The sequence below is a fragment of the Papio anubis genome, chromosome 2, assembly GCF_008728515.1.
Source record: "Papio anubis isolate 15944 chromosome 2, Panubis1.0, whole genome shotgun sequence".
NCBI lineage: Eukaryota > Metazoa > Chordata > Mammalia > Primates > Cercopithecidae > Papio > Papio anubis.
In genome coordinates this window covers 31,588,409-31,613,597 of record NC_044977.1, presented here as the reverse complement: position 1 = coordinate 31,613,597, position 25,189 = coordinate 31,588,409, and the positions used below count along the sequence as shown (strand labels likewise).

The 25,189-nt window shown below is 38.3% G+C and overlaps 1 protein-coding gene and 1 pseudogene across 4 annotated transcripts in view; one reads left to right on the top strand and one right to left on the bottom strand.

The window, feature by feature from the left end:
- PHLDB2 (pleckstrin homology like domain family B member 2) overlaps window positions 1–25,189 on the bottom strand; it is a 242,544-nt gene that overhangs the window by 74,035 nt on the left and 143,320 nt on the right. For all 4 annotated transcript variants that reach the window (XM_031663002.1, XM_031663001.1, XM_009199868.4 and 1 more), the window contains one exon: window positions 16,280–17,628. In XM_031663002.1, the coding sequence (XP_031518862.1) occupies window positions 16,280–17,628 (1,349 nt within the window). The remainder of the gene's footprint in view (window positions 1–16,279; window positions 17,629–25,189) is intronic.
- LOC116274088 lies at window positions 22,259–22,369 on the top strand (annotated as a pseudogene).

Below are 25,189 nucleotides of genomic sequence, written 5' to 3'. Positions count from 1 at the left end.
TAAAAAATAAATAAAATAAAAATTGAATAAATGGCCAGGACTGGTGGCTCACACCTATAATCCCAGCACTTTGGGAGGCCAAGGTGGGGGATCATGTGAGGCCAGGAGTTACAGACTAGCCTAGGCAACATGGTGAAACACCATCTCTACAGAAAATACAAAAATTAGCTGGGCATGGTGGCTCATGCCTGTAGTCCCAGCTACTCAGGAGGCCAAGGCAGGAGGACCACTTGAGCTGGGGGGGCGGAGGTTGCACTGAACTGTGACCACACCACTGCACTCCAGCTTGGGTGACAGAGGGAGACCCTGCTTAAAAAAAATTGAGTAAATATTCAGTGCTACTCACCTGTGTCAACATTTCCCTCAAATCCACTTGCCTCTACTACTATTTCTGGCTATATGCCTATCTTATTTGTACTTTAAAAACAGACATAAATATAAAGTAAGTATATATTTAATTACTAACATATGCTAAAGTCAGGTTTATTTATTTTTATTTTCTTCCTTTTTGAGACAGGGTCTGGCACTGTCACCTAGGCTAGAGTGCAATAATGTGATCATGGTTCACTATAGCCTCAATCTCCTGGGCTCAAGTGATCCTCCCACCTTGGCCTCCCAAAGTGCTGGCATTTACAGGAATGAGCTACCATGCCCAGCCTATTTTGATTTTCATTTACATTAAACACATTCTGAAGTAATATAACTTGATTTAATTAATCCTATTAACTTTTTGGCCAATGACGTTTTTCTGACTTGTTTTTTCCACCTCTGCGTTTTGTTAGGCAGATGCAAGTAAATCTCTGACCACAATTACCATTTATCTAGGATCCTCTATATTTTAGACCTTTTCCTGATGATTTTTTGCATTGTTTTTCTACTGAAAATAAACCAGCAGATGGGTGGGCTATGAAATGTTTTACTTTTAAAAAATATTAAGGTTGGAGGTGAACTATTCTTAAAAGACAAAAATATATCATTTTAAAGAAAATGCCCATTATGAATGACTCTAACACATTCAAGGAGAAAAAAGTGTTTCTCCCTATTGACTGAAAAAAACTGGCCATAAGTCAAAGAAATTCATGTGATCAGTATTATCATAATTTCCATACAGCATCTATGAAAAACATGCCAGATGTTTCTCTTACATAGACAGTGTTCCAGAAGGAAGTCTGCACAGTGCCTGAGCCCATTCTGTTAAAGAGATTATGCTACTGCTCTATACCATTAAAGAAAACACAACAGTGGCCGGGCGCGGTGGCTCAAGCCTATAATCCCAGCACTTTGGGAGGCCGAGACGGGCGGATCACGAGGTCAGGAGATCGAGACCATCCTGGCTAACACGGTGAAACCCCGTCTCTACTAAAAAATACAAAAACTAGCCGGGCGAGGTGGTGGACGCCTGTAGTCCCAGCTACTCGGGAGGCTGAGGCAGGAGAATGGCGTGAACCCGGGAGGCGGAACTTGCAGTGAGCTGAGATCTGGCCACTGCACTCCAGCCTGGGTGACAGAGTTAGATTCTGTCTCAAAAAAAAAAAAAAAAAAAGAAAAAGAAAAAAAGAAAACGCAACAAAATTTAATCATACTGTCATCTCTTTACATTTTCACTTTAGCTTGATCAAGTTCCAATAGATCTTGTTTGCTTCTTCTGAAAGACTATAGCCTATAAGACACAATTCATTAAAATACTTTAGTTCAATCAAAATAAGTATATGAGAGGTATAAAGACCTTTAAATCCTCATGTTTGAAAACATATCCTATCCTTTAAAAAAAATAAGATTTTTTTTAATGCATAAAGAAACCAGTGGGGTAAAGAACTAGGAAAGTCTACACGTAAAAAAAGGACAGTTGACCATAACATATCAACTGAAAGTACTATAATACAATTATTTTTGAGACATATTGCATAAATATATTATGTGTTAATTTTTTTGTTTTGTTTTGAGACGGCGTCTCACTCTGTCACCCAGGCTGGAGTGCAGTGGTGTGATCTTGGCTCACTGCAACCTCCACCACCCAGGTTCAAGTGATTTTCCTGCCTCAGCCTCCTGAGTAGCTGGGACCACAGGCATGTGCCACTATGTCCGGCTAATTTTTTGTATTTTTAGTAGAGATGGGGTTTCACCGTGTTAGCCAGGATGGTCTCGATCTCCTGACCTTGTGATTCACCCGCCTCGGCCTCCTAAAGTGCTGGGATGACAGGCGTGAGCCACCGTGCCTGGCCTGTGTTAAAATTTTAAAAGCATGTCACAAAGTTTTATGTAGAGAAATGCAAAAGAGGGCTGGGCACAGTGGCTCACGCCTGTGATTCCAACACATAAGGAGGCTGAGGCAGGAGGATCACTTGAAGCCAGCCTCATCAACATAGTGAGACCCCATCTCTATAAAAAAGAAAAAAAAGCAAAACAAACAATGGCATGTCTTCTTTCTAAATCTGAGAATAATGTTAAGAAAGTAACTACAGGCATATCTTATTTTACTACATTTTGCTTTATTGCACTCTGCAGATAGTGCATTTTTTACAAAGTGATTTGTGGAAACCCTGCAGCGAGCAAGTCTATGAGCACATTTTTCCAACAGTATGTGCTCACTTCATGTCTCTGCGTCACATTCTAGTAATTCTTACAATATTTAAAACTTTTTCATTATTATCATATCTGTTATGATGATCTGATCAGTATCTTTGACATTACTATTGTAATCATTTTGGACGCCACAAACCATGCCCATATAAGACAGCAAACTTAATTAATAAATGTTGTACATGTTCTAACTACTCCACCAACAGGCCATTTCCTTGTCTCTTTCCCTCTCTTCAGGCCTCCTATTTCCTAAGACACAATATTGAAATTAGGCCAGTTAATAACCCTACAATAGCTTCTAAGTGTCTCATACTTTAAAGCAAAAGCTAGAAACGATTAAGCTTTGAAAGGAAGGCATGCCAAAAATGAGACAGGCCAAAAGTGAGCTCTCTTGTACCAATTAGCCAAGTTGTAAACGCAAAAGAGTTCTTGAAGGAAATTAAAGGTGATTCTTTAGTGAACACACAAATAATAAGAAAGTGAAACAGCCTTATTGCTGATGTAAAGAAAGTTTTAGTGGTCAAAATAGATCAAACACTTCCTTAAGCCACAACCTAATCCAGAGCAAGGCCCTAACTCTCTTCAATTCTGTGAAGCTTAAATGAGGTGAAGACGCTGCAGAAGAAAAATCTGTAACTAGCAGAGGCTGGGTCATGAGGTTTAAGGAAAGACGTTGTCTCTATAACATAAAAGTGCAAGGTGAAACAGAATGTGCTGAAGTAGAAGCTGCAGCAAGTCAATTGGGAAGATCTCAGATAATTGATGAAGGTGGCTACAAGAAACAACAGGTTTTCAGCTGGGCCAGTGGCTCACTCCTGTAATCCCAGCACTTTGGGAGGCCTAGGTGGGAGGATCACTTGAGGCCAGGAGCTCAAGACCAGCCCGGGCCACAATTAATCAATCAATAAACAAACAACAAACAAACAATGTAGACAAAACAGCTTTATATTGGAAGATGCCATCTAGGACTTTCATAGCTAGAGAGAAGTCAACGCCTGGCTTCAAAGTTTCAAAGGATAGGTTGACTCTGTTTTAAAATCAATCAGTGCTGATTTTAAGTTGAAACCAATGTTCACTGACCATTCCAAAAATACCAAGGCCCTTAAGAATTATGCTAAATCTACTTTGCCTGTGCTCTGTAAGTGGAACAACAAAGCCTAGATGATCCCACATCTGTTTATACCATGGTTTACTGAATATTTCAAGCCCACTGTTGAGATCTACTGCTCAAGGGAAAAAAAAAATCCTTTAAAAATATTACTGCTCAGGGGAAGTGGGGGAGAGCATCGGGAAAAATATCTAAATGCGTGCCAGGCTTAATACCTAGGTGATGGGTTGATAGGTGCAGCAAACCACCATGGCATATGTTTACCTATGTAATAATCCTGCACATTATACATATGTATCCAAGAACTTAAAATAAATTTTAAAATATATGAATAAATATTACTGCTCCCTGACAACACACCTAGTCACCCAAGAGCTCTGATAAAAATGCACAAGGAAATAAATGTTGTTTTCATGCCTGATAACACAATATCCATTCTACATCCCATGGGGTAATTTTGGCATTCAAATCTTTTTATTTTAAACATACACTCTACTCTGTAAGACTATAGTTGCCATAGGTAGTGATTCCTCTGACAGACATGAGCAAAGCTAATCAAAAAACCATCTGGAAAGAATTCACCGTTTTAGATAACATTTTCAGAAGAGGAGGTATTGGTATTTTTATCAACATGAACAAGAGTTTGGAAGAAGTTGATTCTAGTCCTTATGGAAGACTTTGAGGGGTTTAAGACTTAAGTGGAAGAAGTAACTGCAGATGTGGTAGATACAGCAAGAGAACTATAATTAAACTTAGAACCTGAAGATGTGAATGAATTGCTGAAATCTCGTGATAAAACTTGAACTGATGAGGAATTGCTCTTATGGGTGAACCAAGAAAATGGTTTCTTGAGATGGAATCTACTCCTGGTAAAGGTGCTGTTAACATTTTTGAAATGACAACAAAGGATTTAGAATATTATATGAGCTTACTTGATAAAGCAGTGGCAGGGTTTGAGAGGACTGATTCCAATTCTGAAAAAAGTTATACTGTGAGTAAGGCACAACCAAATAGCATTGCATGTTGCAGATAAATCTTTTGTGAAAGGAAGAGTTGAATCGATGTGGCAAACTTCACTGCTATCTTATTTTTAAAAATCGCCGGCTGGGCGCGGTGGCTCACACCTGTATTCCCAACACTTCGGGAGGCTGAAGTGGGTGGGTCACTTGAGGTCAGGAGTTTGAGACCAGCCTGGCCAACAGGGTGAAACTGCATCTCTACTAAAATTATAAAAAATTAGCTGGATGTGGTGGCGGGTGCCTGTAGTCCCAGCTACTAGGGAGGCTAAGGCAAGAGAATCACTTGAAGTCAGGAGGCAGAGGTGCAGCAGTCAGCCAACATCGGGCCACTGCACTCCAGCCTGGGAGACAAAGTGAGAGTCACAAAAAAAAAAAAAAAAAGAAAAAGAAAAAGAAAAAAAGAAATTGCCACAGCCACTCCAACCTTCAACAATCGCCAGCTTGTTCAGTCAGCAGCCATCAACATCAAGGCAAAACGCTCCATCAGCAAAAAGATTACAACTCACTGATGGCTCGGATAATTGTTAGTATTTTTTTAAGCAATAAAGTATTTTTAAATTAAGGTATGTACATTTTTATACATAATGCTGTTGCATACTTCATAGATTACAGTATAGTGTAAACATAACTTTAATATGCACTGGGAAACCAAAAAATTTGCATCGCTTGCTTTATGATGATGTTTGCCTTACTGCGGTGGTCTGGAACCAAACCCACAATATCTCAGAGGTATGCATGAATATTTTCCTTTCTCCCAAGACAACTTGTAAATTGAAATCTCTGCCTAAGATGATTTAGGCCTTGGTCTTCGTGATCTGATGGAAAAGATGACCTTTCATAGCTTTAGCTTTGTTATTCTATAATCAGAATGAAAGAATAATCACTATACGAGAAATTTGTTCCTTTTAATTCTACTCAGCATTTTCTTAAAATTCTGTCTTTCCTCAAAATCCAAACTACAATCCCAGAGCTGGGATATGGTCTTAGCAATCTGGAATAAGAAATATCAATTTATCCAAACCAAAAATTTTCAACCTGCAGTCATTAGACTTCACCAGAGCAAAGCTTTTGGCTATTTGCAACTTTAGGAAACTAATCTCATTGACTTGGCTTCAGGGAAGATGAATTAGACATACTTTTCCCTGTTTCTCCCACTAAGTATAACTCAGAACCCTGTACGTTATATGGAGGGAAAAACAGAAGAAGACTCTGAAAGGTGGAAAGAAGGCAGACTGGGAACCCAAGGAAACACACAGAAGTGTGTCTCTGGGATTTTTCTTTGCCTCAAGTATGCTAGTCTTAAACCTGATGAACCAGTGACTGCAACAACCAGCCCAATTTCCACAGAACTCTGCTGAGTGAAAAAAGCCAAACCCACAGGTTACATGCTATATGGTTATATTCTGAAATGATAAAATTATAGATATGGAAAAGAAATCAGTGGTTATCAGGGGTTAAGGAGAAGGGAAGCTGGTGCGGCTATAAAAGGCCAACATGAGAGACCACTGTGGTGTTAGAACTGTTCTGTATCTTCACTGTATCAATGTCAATATCCTAGCTCTGATATTGTCCTATAGTTTGGCAAGATGTTAGCATTGGAGGAAACTGGGTAAAGGATACACGGGATTCCTCTGAATTATGTCTTATGATTGCATGTGAATCTCCAATTATTCAACGTAGAGAGATTATTTTGTTTAAGTGACTTCTAATAAACACCTTCTTAACTGGCACATTGAGATGGCTGAAACAAAAGAAAAAGTGCTGGATGTGTTACCCTTGTAATGCTTGTTTTGGATTTTTTTTTTTTTTTTGAAAAATCAATCTCCACCTTTAAAAATATTCTCTACAGCAAATATTCCCATAATCTTTTCTCAAGCTGGGGAAGAGAAATTCACATTATAAGAACTAGCCAATGCAGCCTGGACACAGTGGTTCACGCCTGTAATCCTAGCACTTTGGGCGGCCAAGGCGGGCAGATCACCTGAGGTCAGGAGTTCCAGACTAGCCTGGCCAATATGGTGAAACCCCATCTCTACCGAAAATACAAAAATTAGCCAGGCATGGTGGTGGGCACCTGTAATCCCAGCTACTTGGGAGGCTGAGGCAGTAGAATTGTTTGAACCCAGGAGGTGGAGGTTGCAGTAAGCTGAGATCGCGCCACTGCACTCTAGCCTAGGCAACAGAGGGAGACTCCATCTCAGGAAAAAAAAAAAAAAAAAGAAAGAAAGAATTAGCCAGCACAATCACTAAACCTATTAGCTGATGATAAATTTTTAAAATGGTAGCTCAATAAATGGTCAACTTTTAACTTTAGATATACTAGGCCAGGCATGGTGGCTCACACCTGTAATCCCAATACTTTCAGAGGCTGACGGGAGCAAATAACTTGAGGCCAGGAGTTCGAGAACAGTCTGGCCAACATGGCAAAACCCTGTGTCTACTAAAAATACAAAAATTACTTGGGCATGGTGGCATGCACCTGTAATCCCAACGACTCAGCAGGCTGAGCCGAGATCATGCCACTGCACTCCAGCCTGGACAACACTCTGCTCAAAAAAATAATAAATAAATATAAAGTAATTTGACAACAAATATGGGGACCACTTTTACCAGAAACAATCAATAGTCCTCTTTCACTTCATGTATCTCCAAACACACACACACACACACACACATATATATGTATGTATTTTTTTTTTTTTTTGACAGAATTTCACTCTCTTGCCCAGGCTGGAGTGCAATGGCTCGATCTCGGCTCACTGCAACCTTCACCTCACGGGTTTAAGCAATTCTCCTGCCTCAGCCTCCGAAATAGCTGGCATTACAGGCATGTGCCACCATGCCCAGCTAATTTTATATTTTTTTAGTAGAGATGAGGTTTCACCATGTTGGTCAGGGTGGTCTCGAACTCCTGACCGCAGGTGATCCACCTGCCTTGGCCTTCCAAAGTGCTGGGATTACAGGCGTAAACCACCATGCCCAGCCTCCACTCCTATATATTTGTTGGTCTTGATATATTTTCAGTTTTCATTTAGTCTGTATTTTTTCCTACAAATTTTATTTATGAGCTTTATTTCTTATTTAGAAACAAGTGTTCATATATTTATGATTTTAAAAAAGAATGAGACTTCTTCTATAACTGACATAGGGGCATACAGAGCCTCTTTTTAGTCCAAGTTGCTTTTTGTATTTCAGCATTTAGCCTGAGGAAGCTGAACTATGTGAAGAGTCGGAACATACATCTCTCAAATTCTAAGAATAATTTTTTAATGCATGGCACCATCAAGAGGCAATAGCTTGTACTGCCACTCTAAGAACAGAGGATTTGCTCTCAAGAACAGACTACTGCAAAAATTCAGCTTAAGGCTTAGGCTGAATCTGAAGATTAAATCAACTTATGTACCTGCCAGTGGCCATTCTAGCTCAGAGTATAGGAAGAAAGCCATTGTTTCTCAAGATCCTTTCAAAAGTCTTGAGTCACTAAGTTTATTGGGTTGGTAAACAAACCTCTCACCCCGTTTGCAATTTAGCTGGCTTCTTCCAGCTAGTGCAGGCATTTTTTTTTTTTAATAAATTAAAATTATACTCAGGATGTAGCAAACGTAAGGGCCACATCAGGAAGGAGATTCAAGTCAGACTGGAGGACGAAACAGTTTTTAGTACTTAAACTTGTCTTCACATTTCAAAGACATTCTTCTAAAAAAAAAAAAAAAGATTAATGCTATGACTAAACAACAATAAGCATGCTCTTAACATTGTCCATTCTGCTATCCAAACAAAAAATACTGTCAAACTTATAATATGGCTCAACATAGCCAAAAAGGTCTGAATGCCCAACTTGTTTTGGGGGGTCAGGAGTCACCAGGAAATAGAGACAGCAAGAAGCAAATAGAGAAGCAAAAATCTACATGTGGAGTCACTTTGACCTGACCACGCTCACTAGTCTTGGGTTCCTAAACAATTTTTCCTGATTACAACATTAAATAATACCAACCCGTTTATTTTTCTGGCCTTTAAAATAGGGTCTGCATCTGACCACCTTTCAGAGATTAGAGAACATATAAATTTATTTTATAAAATACCAAAAGTCCTTAAACAAATATGCTCAATTAGTCTTTTACTTAATTTTAGAAACATTAGATCTATGATCTGCTCAATGGTACACAAGCAAGACTCTCAGACCTGTAGCCTTGGTTTTTGTATGACCTTGGAGAGCAACAATTCTTACAAAGAATGCTAGAAAATTTTCAAAGTAAAGAAAAATAACTCTTTCATCTTTTTATTTTTAATTGAAATTTGGAAAAGAATTTCTCCTTTCTGGAAGTAAAAAAGAATGTATTTATACTGAGATATCTTCATTTTTTGCATAGAGCTTCACTGTTACCTAGAACTAAATGCATATCATCTGGGAACCAGGGATGCAACCTACCTACAGTCACAGATTAAGGAAACCCAGAATGAATGTCAAGAATGGGTATCAAAAACATTCAATTACTCTTTTTAAAAACATGTAAAGAATGCTTCCTATGCTCTAGTCATCTGGCTAGGAGGTGCATCTATAGTGGTGAGCAAGATAGGTAGGGTCCCAGCCTCTTACTGATTAAAATTATTTAGTTATAAAGTGCTTTCATAGGAGCTATAAGGACAAAACACCTTCAATGGTAGGAATTGCTGACCCAGACATTTCACCTATTCACATAACTACCACAGAAACATTAATATGTGCCTTAAAAGAAAGCCAACCTTATTTTCAAGGAATCCATATGCAATGTAAAAAATTCATATGTATGTAAAAAATCAGAAAACCTTACTCCATGATGCTTCATGAGAGCTGGCATCACATTACACCACGTTTGAGAAATAAGTATCAACGTGGCGCTGCATAGTTCTAAATGGCGACAATGCTATTTATCAAGGCACTACAGACAACCACTACCAGCCAGAAAGAAAATATTGGATGGCTACAATGCAATTCGTGGGAATCCACTGGTTCTCCACAAAAGAACACAGGTGCTTTTGGCAACGTAACCAAATGAGTACTCTTAAAAGCATCAGGGTTTGCTTTCATTTTTTTATTTTCCCCTTTTCTTCTTAAAATGACTTTCACTGCCTTGGACCATAAAAAGCTCTAGACAGCCATCAGTACCTCTGGACTACTTGGAGGAAGGCAGGTGTCAAACAGGATGAATACAAGAATACCCTACTTTATAATGATTTTTCTAACTTCTAAAACAGCAGTCCCCCAAATTTTTGGCAACAGGATTGGTCTCATGGAAGACAATTTTTCCAGGGACATGGGGGAGGGATGGTTTTGGGATGATTCAAGCACATTACATTTATTGGGCACTTTATTTCTATTATTATTACAGTGTAATGTGTAATGCAGTAATTATATAACTCATCATAATATAGAATCAGTGGGAGCCCTGAGCTTGTTTACCTGCAACTAGTCGGCCCCATCTAGGGGTGATGGGAGACAGTGACAGATCATCAGGCATTAGACTCTCATAAGGAGCGCACAACCTAGATCCCTCACATGTTCAGTTCACAACAGTGTTCACACTCTTTTGAAAATCAAATGCCACCACTGATCTAACAGGAGTTGGAGCTCAGGCAGTAACGTGAGTGATGGGGAGTGGCTGGAAATACTAATGAACCTTTGCTGGCTTACCACTCACCTCCTGCTGTGCAGCCCCATTCCTAACAGGCCACAAACCGCTACTGGTCTAAGGCCCATGGCCCGGGGGAGGGGGACCCCTGATCTAGAACATCTAACTTGTCAAAGAATCAGCATCCCAGCCCTCTAGCAACACCTTATCCATTAATGTCCTCTACTTGAAACATAGCTCAGAGGAAGTTAAAATGACCCACCAACCAGTCGAAATGGATGTCACAAGGTCTATGAACTGAAATGCACACACTTCATGTACTGGGGACCTCCTTGAGACCTCACTTGTACTTAGTCACTCTTAGTTCAGAACACTTCAAATCAAGACTTGATAACTGGTTTCTAAGATCATAAAAAACGAAATGGCTGGCAAAAATGACCAAAGCATGAATTGGTAGCTGAGAGCAAAAACAAAAAAGAAAGAAAAATTATTTTTTTAAAAAAGGAACAAACTAAACATCTCAAATAGCACAGCAGCTGGAAGTTATTTAATACAGACTCAAAGTAGATTGTTTACCTCATTAATAGGTCCTCGGAGGTGCATAATTATAGTTCAATCTTTAGTACTCAATGAAACTACCTTGCGTTTTCAAATAAAGATTGAACACATTAAAAAAAAATCCAGGTGGAACACTAGTATAATCACAGCTGAGCTAAAAATATTACAGATATCATGCTTAGTGAACCAGCTTTACCCCACCTGGTTTCTTCATTAATGAGTTAAAGAAATCTTTGGCATCTATTCGTTCTTCATTTATATAAGAGTTGCATTTACTTTTTGAAAATTATGCTTTGACAATTTGGAGGTCTTAATAAAATGCACAAGTGACTCACTCTATCCAGTCAATTAAATTGCACTGCCCATGAAGTATATCTCATGGGCTGGATGCCTAGACGTATCTTTTCTTGGCTTCTGAGGTAAATCACAAATGGCAGTAGAACATCAGCTTCACTGACTCACTATTCTCTGCAGTTTTTGTTTTACTGAATCTGTGCTACAGTTTTTGTTTCTAATCCTTGGCCTGGGATTCTGGTTTGCATACAACTGATAGTTATCTCCACTGGTGGCAACCATGACTAGGAATCTGGTTTCATGATCTGACCACGTGGAGAGTTGTCAGGTAGAACTGGAATCCAGCCTTGGTCAGGTGAGAAATGACAGATTATTTGTTTGTTGTTGTTGTTTATAATTTGTTTGTTTTTCTATTTGTGTACTCAGATCAGGAATATATTTAGTGCCTGATGGAAAAGCAGTCTTTTGAGATCTGTGTTCCAGTGAGATTTTGTGTTCCAGTGTTCACTTTTGATCTGTAATTGGAGCTGTAGGACTTATGCCATAAACCTTTCATCTGTCTCTCTACCTGGAGGCGGGGGGAGGGGGAAATACTCTGTGTAGGTGAAATATTTTTCTATCTCCCAAGGATAATAATAAATTAAATAGAGGAGGCCTACTGTTCTGATTGGTTTACAGAGACTAACAAGTAGTTGGAGAAATCTAACATTCCCAGAATTTCAAGAATTTATTTTCTTGAAGTAAATTTTGTTAAATTCTAATGCTTTAAATGTGCTTTTTTAGATAATGGGGTCTCACTCTGCCACCCGGGCTGGAGTTCAGTGGCATGAACATGGCTCACTGTAGCCTCAATCTCCTGAGCTTAATCAATACTCCCACCTCAGCCTCCCAAGTAGCTGGGACTACAGGTGTGCACCACCACACCCAGCTAATTTTTGTATTTTTTGAAGAGACAGGGTTTTGCCATGTTGCCTGGGCTGGTCTCAAATTCCTGGGCTCAAGTGATCCTCCCACCTTGGCCTCCCAAAGTACTGGGATTACAAGTATAAGCCACCTCACCCAGTCTAACTGTGCTCTCTTAAAAAAAAAAAAAAAAAAGACCTGATTTGATAATTTGGTTTTAAAAACACCTTTAGGGACACATGTTCTCAGAATCTCCTGGGGCTGTGTCATGGGCAAATATAACTTTTAAGAAAGAAAATACATTTTAAAAACAGCAACAACAAAACAGCTATACATCTTTTCCTTGTTTCATCAATGTATAGTATAATACAAGTATAATCTCATTTTTAAAAAAAAACTTGAATGTTTTATGATGAAGAGATTAGTTTACCTGAACTTTTAAACTGCCTTTTATTAGTTTGCCAAAAACATAAGCTAAGATTACTTCCATAATATTAAGAAAAATATAAACTTTGTGCTCACCTAAACTGAATTATAACTGTGACCAACCTTTTCACATTTTCCATAATTATGTCCTGTGATGTGTTAGCTTGAACATAATTTCTAATACCTTTAAGTATTTTTGATGTGTGTCTGGTTGTTCTAGAATGTGGAAGAGCACAATGAAGAGCAGAAGTTGATGGAAACAGAAAATTGCAGATCTGCAAAAGGGGAGTTAGATTTAACTTGGTTTATAATGCTTGCAAATAAAAAGGCTATAAAGAAGTAACAAAATTTTAAGAATTTGGCAAAGTTTGCATGATTTTGATGCAATTATTCATAAAGTATGTTTAATGTAATGCATTAAAAATGTAATATATGACAAGCACCCTGTTAATGTAAAACTAAAATGCAGTTATTGCTATTGAAATGACAGACTGAACTTGGAGAAATCAGTCTATGCTTGTAAAAGGCAGTAAAAGGTTATTCTACATAATCTGCCCAAAGAACAGAGATTAGTATCTTACAAGAGTTTTCCTGAGCTTTGCGCTGATTAGAACGTATTCTTGCATATTTAAAATAACAAAAAGTTTTCTTCATTTTTGAACGATTTGAGACTTCTTGCTCATCATAAAATAATCCATTGCCATTTGATTAAACAGCCAAACCACAAACATTCACTACTCTCAGGTATACACAATTCTTTATGACTCAAGTGACAAAACCTCTCATTTTGCCTTCAAGATCAGGCAGACCCTAAATACAGAAAAAAAAAAAATTTCCAAGATATCTATTCCTGAACCACTTTTACGTTTTCCCAGAGAACCTCTGGGCAATCACAAAGAATTGTTTTTTAATTTTACAAAAGGAAAGAGGCCAAAAATAATCAGGTTTGTTCACTGTGCCCCTAAAAATTTCTCAAATCAAATGAGGAAGTCGCCTGCCCTTAAGATAATTTTATACAGGTAAAATATTATTTTGAATATTATAGGTAATGTTCAAAGATTGGGTACTTTACAGAAAGGCCCTGAATATATGTCAGTGCCCTCACTCTCTGTAATATGTTCTAAAAAATTGATTTAAAGGGTTTTAACTCTCCTTCATGCTGTTATTGTTTGTTAAATTAACCATAAATTAACCATAGCCACTTAACTCTTACATTCACCAAGTATTCTCTACTTTCCCCGTGAGCTTGCCTACAAAATACAATATCTCGTTAATGACGAAAAGACAGTTTTAGAACCTTGTGGACAGAACTTTACCAGGTATTCTTAACTCTTAATATTTCAAAGAATTGCATAGAGAAAATTAGACAGTACTAGGCACCCAAATCAGATTTTCAGGACTTTTTAGTCCAGAAATAGATGACTTCATGAAACCAAATTAAGAGCCCAAGAAACAGAGGAATAAGAATTAATTACATAGAAGTGATTGAGTTGATAATAAAAATTGAATTTCTAAACGTGGATATGTGTTTTGGAATATTACTAGTATTATTTTTAATGTTCTATTTTTTCAGGGGGAAAACGCTTTGGCATTCATACTGCTCTATCTCTAATCCTCTATTCAGCTAACTCTGATTTTGCAAACTAAATGAAATATTATTTTAATGGTAAATTGTTCTCACTGATCTCTGAGAATTCAGGAAGTAATCTGAGTCACTTTACTTTTTAATGGCAATATCATAATTTGCATAGGCTTGATAAGAATCTGTCATCCCTTTTACCACAATGTAGTCAAACAAATAGACTATGCAACCAAGATCAAGCCTAGAGGGTCAAATTTAAAAATAAACCTCATTTCAACAGATACGATAAGTCCACTATTAAAGAAAAAATATATATAACTTCATATTTACAGCAATATCCACAAAGCTCTCCCAAGAAGTCAAAACTGTTTATGACTTAACGGGCCCAACCTTACAGGCAGTACAGAAGGTCACTTCCTGGATTGCCAAGAATCATACCAGATTTGGAAAATCTGGAGGAAAGAGAAATTCACCAACACTTAGAGATGCTGAACATGAAAGCTAGCAGAGATGAATTTCTTGAGTTTGGTTGCCTATCCTTGGAATAGAAGAGCAAATAGAAGCATTTAAGGAAGACGTCCAGAGTAATGGAAACCATTAAAAATGCTCTCCCAGATTCCTTGTTAAGTTATCGGATAGAAGTTAATATTCTGGCTTTACAAATAACAGTTGCTTTGCATGGTATAGCATTATATTTGCTGTCCATAAACAAGACTTTTGTATGCTAATTAAAACATCTTCTGAATTTGTCAATGAAGCAAGCCCAAACACAATGCCATTTTGTGACCAAGAACAGTCTGCAGAGATTATTTATGATAATAAAGAGGAATGTCATACTGAGTACTGTATAACTGACCCACCTAAAGACTATCTAAATTCTCTAAGGTTATGCACATTTGTTTTCATTCACCATTGTCAGTTAGGATATTTGAAAACTCTGTAAGAACAGACATCAACTTATCAAAAACTGTAAGTGATGCAAATGATTACTGCTCTAAAATGTCAAACATACTTCCTAATGGATGGATGCAAATGGTTTCCGTCCATTATAATCCAAAGGTTACAACAGGTGTGTCCAATCCTGGTACACACTGGAGAAGAAGAACTGTCTTGGGCCACACATAAAATACACTAACGATAGCTGATGATCTTAGAAAAAAAAAAAAAAAAAGGCAAAAAAAATCTCATGTTTTAAGAAAGTTTGAGTTTGTATGGGATGACATTCAAAGCCATTGTGGGCCATGTGCGGCCCACAGGCCACAGGTTGGACAAGGCTGGGTTACAATTTTATTGTCCTATAGGATATTAACCAGTTTTGTGATTCAAAAATCATATTCTAGAATATTTTAGCAACTAAAATACTTCTGATAATCCTATAGTGTTGTTGTAAATCAGCTTCACTATCCTGCAACTTCTCCCGTTAAGGAAATCATGAATCAAAAATGAATCAAAGTAATCTCTGACAGGTGTTCATTCTAAAAGAGAAAAACCTGTGCTTAAAAGAGAATGGGAAAAATCAGTTGTCTGTTCTCATTCATTGGTGAGACTCTCAAGGGATGTTTCCTCTTGTCTTCTTATTTCCAATAAGTATAAATTCATTTTAAATGGAAAAAGACAACTCAATAGATCTTGTATGTGTAGTTTGGAGTCACTGTACGTGCTAAGAATCAGAGCTAAAGATAGTAAGGTTGTGTATGAACAGTGTGGAGAAAAGCTGAGCACCACTGAGGCAACTCCAACTTTCTAGACAACTTGCTATAAAGACAAATTCACTACCTAATTCTTGGTGAGTCATGATTTCACTGACTACTTCTCTCATAACCATACACATGCAAATTTAATAATATAAATAATACAAGTCAGCATTTCCTCATAGTCTTAAAGAGAAGTTTGTTAAGACTCAGAAATTTCATAAAATTCGCAACTCCTCTGTTATGTTTTTAAAGAATTTATACTTGTGAGAAGTCCGCAGAGCAACTAAATTAACATTAATTCCTGGAGGCCTTCAAGATAGCCAAACATGCCTATTAATAGTGATATGGGAAGAAGCAGCATATAGCAGGAGAGAAGAGAAAGATAGCAGCTGTGGCTGGTGAACATGAATATCCTATATTCCCACATATCCTGGAGTCCATCTCCAAGGCTGCCCTGTAGATGCTGGTTAATGAAACAGTGAGGTCAATCACTGTTAGATGATTACCAATCGCTCCATCTCCTGCTCCCTCAGTCTTTCCTCCCTCTGCCGCCGGTGATAATCCATCAGGTCATCACGTCCTGAAATGGAGCTAATGCTGCTTTTCCGTTCCCGAAGGACAGGCTGGGGGGTTCCTGAGGTCTGTCTGAGGCTTTCCAAATCAGCCTCATCAAATTCCACAGATCCACAAGAGAAGTTCCTCCTGGTCGCAAACACTCTGTCTGACTCTCCAGCAAGAAGTGAATGACTCGGGTTTGTCCCCACGTATGAAGCCCGATCAAAGTCATCAGAGGCGCAGGAGGAGGTGGAGGCCAGAAGCATCTTCCGAGCCACTCGAGGACTGGCAGGGACACTGAGGGTAGAACTTACATAAGGATTGCCTTCAGAAGCAGAGGTTTTATAGGGTAAAGCCCCTGAGCTCAAAGAAGAAAAATTAAGGTAATTGTCATTGTCTATTATGCTATGAGGTAGATCCTTTTCCCCAAGTTTTGTTCGTTTGGAATTGCCCAGAGAGTTTCTTGGAGGCAAGCTGAGAGGTGTCAGCTGGTTCTCTGTGGCTTTGTACAACCTGGGAAGTGATCGGCTGTAGGCTCCCATGTGACTCAGGCTGCTGCTGGAGTACTTCCTAGTTCTCAAATTGATGTTTTCAGATGCAAGCTCCTTGTGTCTAGTTAACTTGGGTTGAAGCGTCAGGCTGTCCTGAATGCTCATTTTCCTGGCTTGCTTTGGGCTTGAAGGCATGCTTGCAGCTCCCGATCTGCTGATAGGAGGGGGGCCAGCATCACTCAGGGAACTTCCATTCCACATGGCCAGGAGCGAGCCAGATGCCTTCCGACCTTCCAGTCCTCCGAGAAAGTAGACATTGTCATGCGATTTATTCCTTGAGCTATACTTGGAATACGGAGGCTTCTCTGAGAGCCTCAAGGCCCTTTCACTGTCCCGGCCAGTATAATGATCAAAGTCTGCTCTTCCAAGTGGATATCCACTGAGGGAGGATGTAGTGCTGAGTAAAGGAGTTGGAGGTTTCATAGCAATATTTTTGTCAGTTCCATCATAAGAGAACTGCTTGCTTCCCTGGATTTTGGCTAAGGAGGGGCTGCTTTTCACACTGGTTCCCAAAGGAGAAGGGCTTCTCTTTGCAGGCACAGGTTGTGAGAGGGTTAAATAGGAGCCAGAATAGTCTCCATTGGCTTTAAATCTCAGACTGGAAGAGTATTTCTTTGGGCTGAGGCTCTCCATCATGTTTTGGAAATCGTTCTCAACAGAATGCACCACGGAGTCTTCCTCTAAGCTACCATTTTCTAACTCTAGCTCCTTTTGTATGTAGCTATGCTCTTCCATAATCTTGCTGGAATCTGTAAAGAAATAAAGAGAAAATTTTGCATTAAAAAAGATTTTAAAAGAACAATCACTTGTTAGGCCTACATCTGAACAAATAAGCTTGCGGTCTGACCTAATGCAAATAAACACAAACTCAGTTTTACTAATAAACCTGTTAAAACCATACAGCAAATTAGAGGAGAATAAAGATCACTGATCTGAGATATCTCATGTACAAAAGAAAAATAACTTAAAAGGACAGCAATGACATTTGAGTGAAACAAATCCCTGACCAAGTAAAGGCGCAGGATTAGGCTGGGACATAAAAAAGACAATTTCTCCTTAATGTTCTGGCCCTTCAAGGAACACCTGCTTCCCTAGTGACTAGCTAATGCCCAAAGGCATAATGCAATGGACTTTACTATAGATGTCTCTGCTAGAATCATTAACTGCTCAGAAATAAAGTCATGAGGAAACAAAATTCACATTTGGGCAGAAAAAGAAAAGTTTACGTTAGACACTGATCAATAACGTGAGAGTTAGAAGATGGTTCTTTAAACGAGGGCTCTGGGAGTTACCTTCTCAACAAAAAGACTTAAAGCTCCTTTAGTCATCAGAGGCAGGTAATAACAAAGAAAAGGGTATTCCACCAATTACTGACACGTGATCAGGATGGTATATTTAAAAACCTGAAACTGTTATTCCTTCAAATTTTCTAGTACCCCAAATGCACTAAGCTCACCCTATCAGGACCTACTCACTCTTCCAGGGAATAGATCAGGATTCTATGTTCCACGATTAAAATTTTTAAGAAAATATGTTTTGATCCCTGGTTTGAACAATGTTAACTTAAAAAACTAAAGTTTTAGCCTATGAAAATGTCTTTTAATTACAAACTATTACTGCAAATGGGAAGACTTATAATTCTACCTGTTAAAAAATTTTTTCTTAGATTATCAGTAAAGTGAAAATACAATTTAAACATTGTCATTGAACTCATGAACCACTAAAACTGTCCTCCAACCCTTAGGCACATCAGACACTAATTATGACATCTCCGGTCTATATATAAACAGTATCACATATGGTTAGTAATGGTTTCATAATGTGGTTGTCTCTGTAACTAGGCCACAGGTTTAAGGAAGAGGTTATATCTAGTATTTTTATCTTCCACCCCTCTAGCTCTCGTTGCCCCAGAGGTGAGAAATTCAATGAATGTAAGCTTTCCATTTTAATCAAAGCCTTCCTCACTCCCTCTCAGCCATGGATTAAGGACCTTCACCCTGTTGCTCAGCTTCACACAGTTTCTGAGCAAATTCAGACAGCCTAGTAAAGAGCTCCTTCTTTATCCACAAGACCACGAAACAGTCTGGCTGCATAAATCCTGGTGATGGGCCAGGTACCCAACTGCCCATAAAGGTGCAGCCTTCCCCAACAAACTCTGCCTTGGGTTCCTTATCCTCTAACCCAAAGCCCTGCCCAGATAGATACAAACATAATTTATCTTTTTAAATGTACCTAAAAAAAAAATGAAGTTTCTTCATTATATTTGGCTCCCAGCTGGGATCTAGTCCTGCCATCTAGCTCTTGGTAAGGCTTTCATTTCCTCTGGGACAGTGCCCTTTCTGCCTCCAAGACAAACACTCTTCTCAGCATGTGTCTACTGCTATCAATTCCGGTTTTAAAAGCAACACCAGCCTAGTTTGAGACCTATCTTACCACGCCCGCTTAGAGGACTAAAACTGAGACTCCTCTATTCCGAAGTAACATCACCTCTCGTTGGCTTGCCATATTGAAATTCCAGCAAGCCTCGGCCAATTCTCTCAAGTTAAATATTTTGGAATTGAAAAAACAAGGAAATAGATGAATCTGAGGACATTACAGTGTTATTTATTAGAATGGGAAAATACCATAAATGCCAAATAATAGGGAAAAAATCAAATAAGCTATATCATGAGGGCATATTATACAATCATTTAAAATCATATTTCGAAGTACATTTTATAGCACAAAAAGTACATTCATAAAATGTTAAGTTAGTTTTAAAAAACATATCAGGGCAGCTTTTTTACACAGACACACACCCACACACATGGATTATACACACACAGGTATATTTCTGTATGTAATACAATGAGTGCCATTTTCTTATACAGTTGACTCTTGAACAATACAGGCTTGAACTACATGGGTACACTTACACGCAACTTTTCAATAAATACACTGGAAAATTTTTTGGAAATTTGCAATAATTTGAAAAAACCCAAACTGCATAGCCTAGAAATACTGAAAAAACAAAAAAGAAAAGTGAGGTATGTGATGAGCATAAAATATTTGTGGCTACTAGTCTATTTCATAATTTACAACCATAAAACATAAACAAATGTCTTATGAAAAGTAACACAGACTACACATAATGCCATTCTCAGTAGAGAGAAATGTAAACAAACATAAAAATATGGTATTATATCATGGTTGCATAAAATTCACTGTAGTACATACCATACTACAGTAATTGGACACCCCCTGTTGCTACTGCAGTGAACTCAAGTGTTGCAGGTATTCACTGAAAACGCCATGTGATGCTAATCACCTGTGCACGTGCAGTTCATCTCTCCAGTAAATTTAATATTGCAGTAATAAGTTATATCTCATGGTTCTCAAGTATTTTTAACACATTTAATTTAATACTATAAACCCTGAATAACACCATGGGACACATAAAAATGCCGCTAGTGATGCTGGAAGTGCACTCAGGAATCAGAGATAAGTCATGACATTACAAGAAAAAGTTGAATTGTCTGATATGTACCAGAGATTGAGGCCTGCAGCTACAGTTGCCTGCCATTTCAAAATAAATGAATCCAGCATAAGGACCACTATTAAAATAAAGAAAAGGAAAATTGTGAAGTTGTCACTGCAAGCTATGCCAGAAGGTATGAAAATTTTATACTTTTTGTGAAATAACTTTGAGTCTCAGTGAAAGTGCACCTTTTAAGTGGGCACAGGATTCCTTTAAAAAAAGGCATGCCTATAGACTCTAATAATATTCAAGAAAAGGCAAAATCATTACATGACAACTTAAAGCAAAAGGAGGTAAGGAATCTAAAGCTGGAGAATTTAATGCCAGCAAAGGATGGTTTGATATTTTACAAACAGGTTTGGCCGAAAAAATATCAAGATAACAGCAAAAGCAGCTTCTGTCAACCAACAGGCAGCAGATAAGTTCTTGGACACCATATAAATTCCCTGAGGAGAAAGGATATCTGGCTGAACAGGGTGGTTTCATTGTTTTTATTTATTTGTATATTTTTTAATCAACTCCTAAGCACTTAGATGAACAGGTTTTTAATGAAGGCAAAATTTGCCCAATCCTGAAAAAAATAAAAATGCCACAAAGGACATTTATTAGTAAGGAAGAGAAGCGAGCACCAGGATTTAAGGCAGCAAGTACAGACTTACTCTACCATTTTGTGCATACGCAGTCATAGTTATGACCAGAACTGTCCTCTATAAAGCTGCTAACCCTGAGCCTTCAAAGGAAAATATAAATACTAGTCTTTTAGCTGTACCACAAGCTAAAAGACTTCTCATTGGACAATGAGAACTCTTTTCCCGGATTGGTTCCATTGACGCTTTGTCCCTGGAGTCAGGAAGTACTTTGCCAATAAGGGACTGCTTTTAAAGTTCTTTTGACATTAGACAATGCCTCTGGCCACTCAGAACTCCATTAGTTCAACACCAAAGGCATGAAAGTGGTCTACTTGCCCCCAAACACATCTCTAATTCTGCCTTTAGATCGGGGGTCCTAAGGACCTTTCAGGCTCATTACGGTACCCTATGGAAAGCACTGTCAATGCTATGGTAGAGAACTACGATAGAGAGAAAAACATAAAAGCCTAGAAGTATTACCCTGTTGACAATACCATCATTGTTACAGAAAAGGCCATGAAAGCCATGGAGCCCAAAATAATACATATCTGTTGGAGAAAACTGTGTCCAGATATTGTATATGACTTCACAAAATTTACAACAGAGACAGCCAAGAAAATCACCAAAAAGACTGTGGATATGGCCAAAAAAAAAAAAAAAAAAAAAAAAGGGCAGTGGGTGAAGGGTTTCAAGATACGGGTCTTGAAGAAATTCAAGTGCTAATACACCACACAAGAGGAATTAACAGAGGACAACTTAATAGAGAAAAGTGCTTCTAAACCACTGTAAGATGATGAAGAAGATGTAGAACAAGCAGTACCAGCAAACAAACTGACATCACACAATCTGGCAGAAGGGTTCCGATTATTCAAGACTGCTTTTGCCTTCTTTTACAACATGGACTCTTCTATGATACAGGCACTGAACTACAGCAAACGGATGAAGAAGGATTGGTCCTATAAAAAAAATTTTTAGAGAAATAAAAAAAGTAAAAAGTTTACTTTTTGTAAAGTTACACTTTACAAAAGTTACACTTTACAAAAGGGCGGAAAGTCACACTAAGTGTGCCCGCCTCTCCCGCCTCCCCTTCTACCTCCTCCACTTCTGCCTCTGCCACCCCAGAGACATCAAGACCAGCTCCTCCTCTTCCTCCTCCTCAGCCTACTCAACATGAAGACGAAGAGGATGAAGACCTTCATGATGATCCACTTCCACTTAATAAATGGTAAATATAAGACTATACTTTCAGGTATCATTTCTATAGTTCATTACTAGAGAAGTTTCTCTGAACGTGTAGAGTACCAACTTCTATGCAAATAAACTAGAAAATCAAGAAGAAATGGATAAATTCCTGGACACATACACTCTCCCAAGACTAAACCTAGAAGAAATCGAACCCTGAATAGACCAATAACCAGTTCTGAAATTGAGGCAGCAATTAGTAGCCTACCAACCAAAAAAGCCCAGGACCACAGCTGAATGCTACCAGAGGTACAAAGAGGAGCTGGTACCATTCCTTCTGAAACTATTCCAAACAATAGAAGAAGAGGAAATGCTCCCTAACTCATTTGATGAGGCCAGCGTCATCCTGATACCAAAACCTGGCAGAGACACAACAAAAAAGGAAAATTTCAGGCCAATATCCCTAATGAATATCAATGTGAAAATCTTCAATAAAATACTGGCAAACCGAATCCAGCAGCATATCAAAAAGCTTATCCACCACGATCAAGTCAGCTTCATCCCTGGGATGCAAGGCTGGCTCAACATATGCAAATCAATAAACATAATCCATCACATAAACAGAACCAACAACAAAAACCACATGATTATCTCAATAGATGCAGAAAAGGCCTTCAACAAAATTCAATAGCCCTTCATGATAAAAACTCTCAATAAAATAGGCACTGATGGAACGTATCTCAAAATAATAAGAGCTATTTATGACAAACTCACAGCCAACACCATACTCAATGGGCAAAAACTGGAAGCATTCCCTTTGAAAACCAGCACAAGACAACGATGCCTTCTCTCACCCTCCTATTCAACATAGTATTGGAAGTTCTGGCCAGAGCAATCAGGCAACAGAAAGAAATAAAGGGTATTCAATCAGGAAAAGAGGAAGCCAAATTGTCTCTGTTTGCAGATGACATGATTGTATATTTAGAAAACCCCATCGTATCAGCCCAAAATCTCCTTAAGCTGATAAGCAACTTTAGCAAAGTCTCAGGATACAAAATCAATGTGCAAAAATCACAGGCATTCCTATACACCAATAACAGACAAACAGAGAGCCAAATCATGAGTGAACACCCATTCACAATTGCTACAAAGAGAATAAAATACCTAGGAATACAACTTACAAGGGATGTGAAGAACCTCTTCAAGGAGAACTACAAACCACTGCTCAAAGAAATAAGAGAGGACACAAAGAAATGGAAAAACATTCCATGCTAATGGATAGGAATAATCAATATCGTGAAAATGGTCATACTGCCCAAAGTAATTTATAGATTCAATGCTATCCCCATCAAGCTATCATTGACTTTCTCCACAGAATTGGAAAAAACTACTTTAAATTTCATTTGGAACCAAAAAAGAGCCTGCATAGCCAAGACAATCCTAAGCAAAAAGAACAAAGCTGGAGATATCATGCTACCTGACTTTAAACTATACTACAAGCTACAGTAACCAAAACAGCATGGTACTAGTGTCAAAACAGATAGACCAATGGAACAGAACAGAGACCTCAGAAATAACGCCACCCATCTACAACCATCTGATCTTTGACAAACCTGACAAAAACAAGCAATGGGGAAAGAATTCCCTATTTAATAAATGGTATTGGGAAAACTGGCTAGCCCTACACAGAAAGTTGAAACTGGATCCCTTCCTTACACCTCATACAAAAATTAACTCAAGATGGATTAAAGACTTAAACGTAAGACCTAAAACTATAAAAACCCTAGAAGAAAATCTAGGCAATACCATTCAGGACATAGGCATGAGCAAAGACTTCATGACTAAAACACACTAAAAGCAATAGCAACAAAAGTCAAAATTGACAAATGGCATCTGATTAAACTAAAGAGCTTCTGCACAGCAAAAGAAACTATCATCAGAGTGAACGGGCAACCTACAGAATGGGAGACAATTTGTGCAATCTATCCATCTGACAAAGAGCTAATATCCAGAATATACAAAGAACTTAAACAAATTTACAAGAAAAAAACAACCCTATCAGAAAGTGGACAAAGGATACGAACAGACACTTCTCAAAGGAACACATTCATGCAGCCAACAAACATATGAAGAAAAGCTCATTATCACTGGCCATTAGAGAAATGCAAATCAAAACAACAATGAGATACCATCTCACACCAGTTAGAAAGGCAATCATTAAAAAGTCAGGAAACAACAGATGTTGGAGAGGATGTGGAGAAATGGGAACACTTTTACACTGTTGGTGGGAATGGAAATTAGTTCAACCATTGTGGAAGACAGTGTGGTGATTCCTCAGGGATCTAGAACTAGAAATACCATTTGACCCAGCAATCCCATTACTGGATATAGACTCAAGGATTATAAATCATTCTACTATAAAGACACATGCAAACATATGTTTATTGCAGCACTGTTCACAATAACAAAGACTTGAAACCAACTCAAATGCCCATCAATGATAGACTGGATAAAGAAAATGTGGCACATATACACCATAGAATACTATGCAGCCTTAAAACAGGATGAGTTCGTGTCCTTTGCAGGGACATGAATGAAGCTGGAAACCATCATTCTCAGCAAACTAACACAAGAACAGAAAACCAAACACTGCATGTTCTCATTCATAAGTGGGAGCTGATCAATGAGAACACGTGGACATGGACAGGGGAACACCACACACCAGGGCCTCCCAAGGGGTGGGGGGCTACAGGCAGGATAGCATTAGGAGAAATGCTTAATGTAGATGATGGGTTGATAGGTGCAGCAAACCACCATGGCACGTGTATACCTATGTAACAAACCTGCACCTTCTGCACATGTATCCCAGAACTTAAAGTATAATAAAAACAAATAAATAAAGTTTTCAAGGTTTCTCCATGTTTTAGCATTTTAGAAAATACATTTTCTCTCCCTTGTGAACATCTTAATAACCTTTTCTCT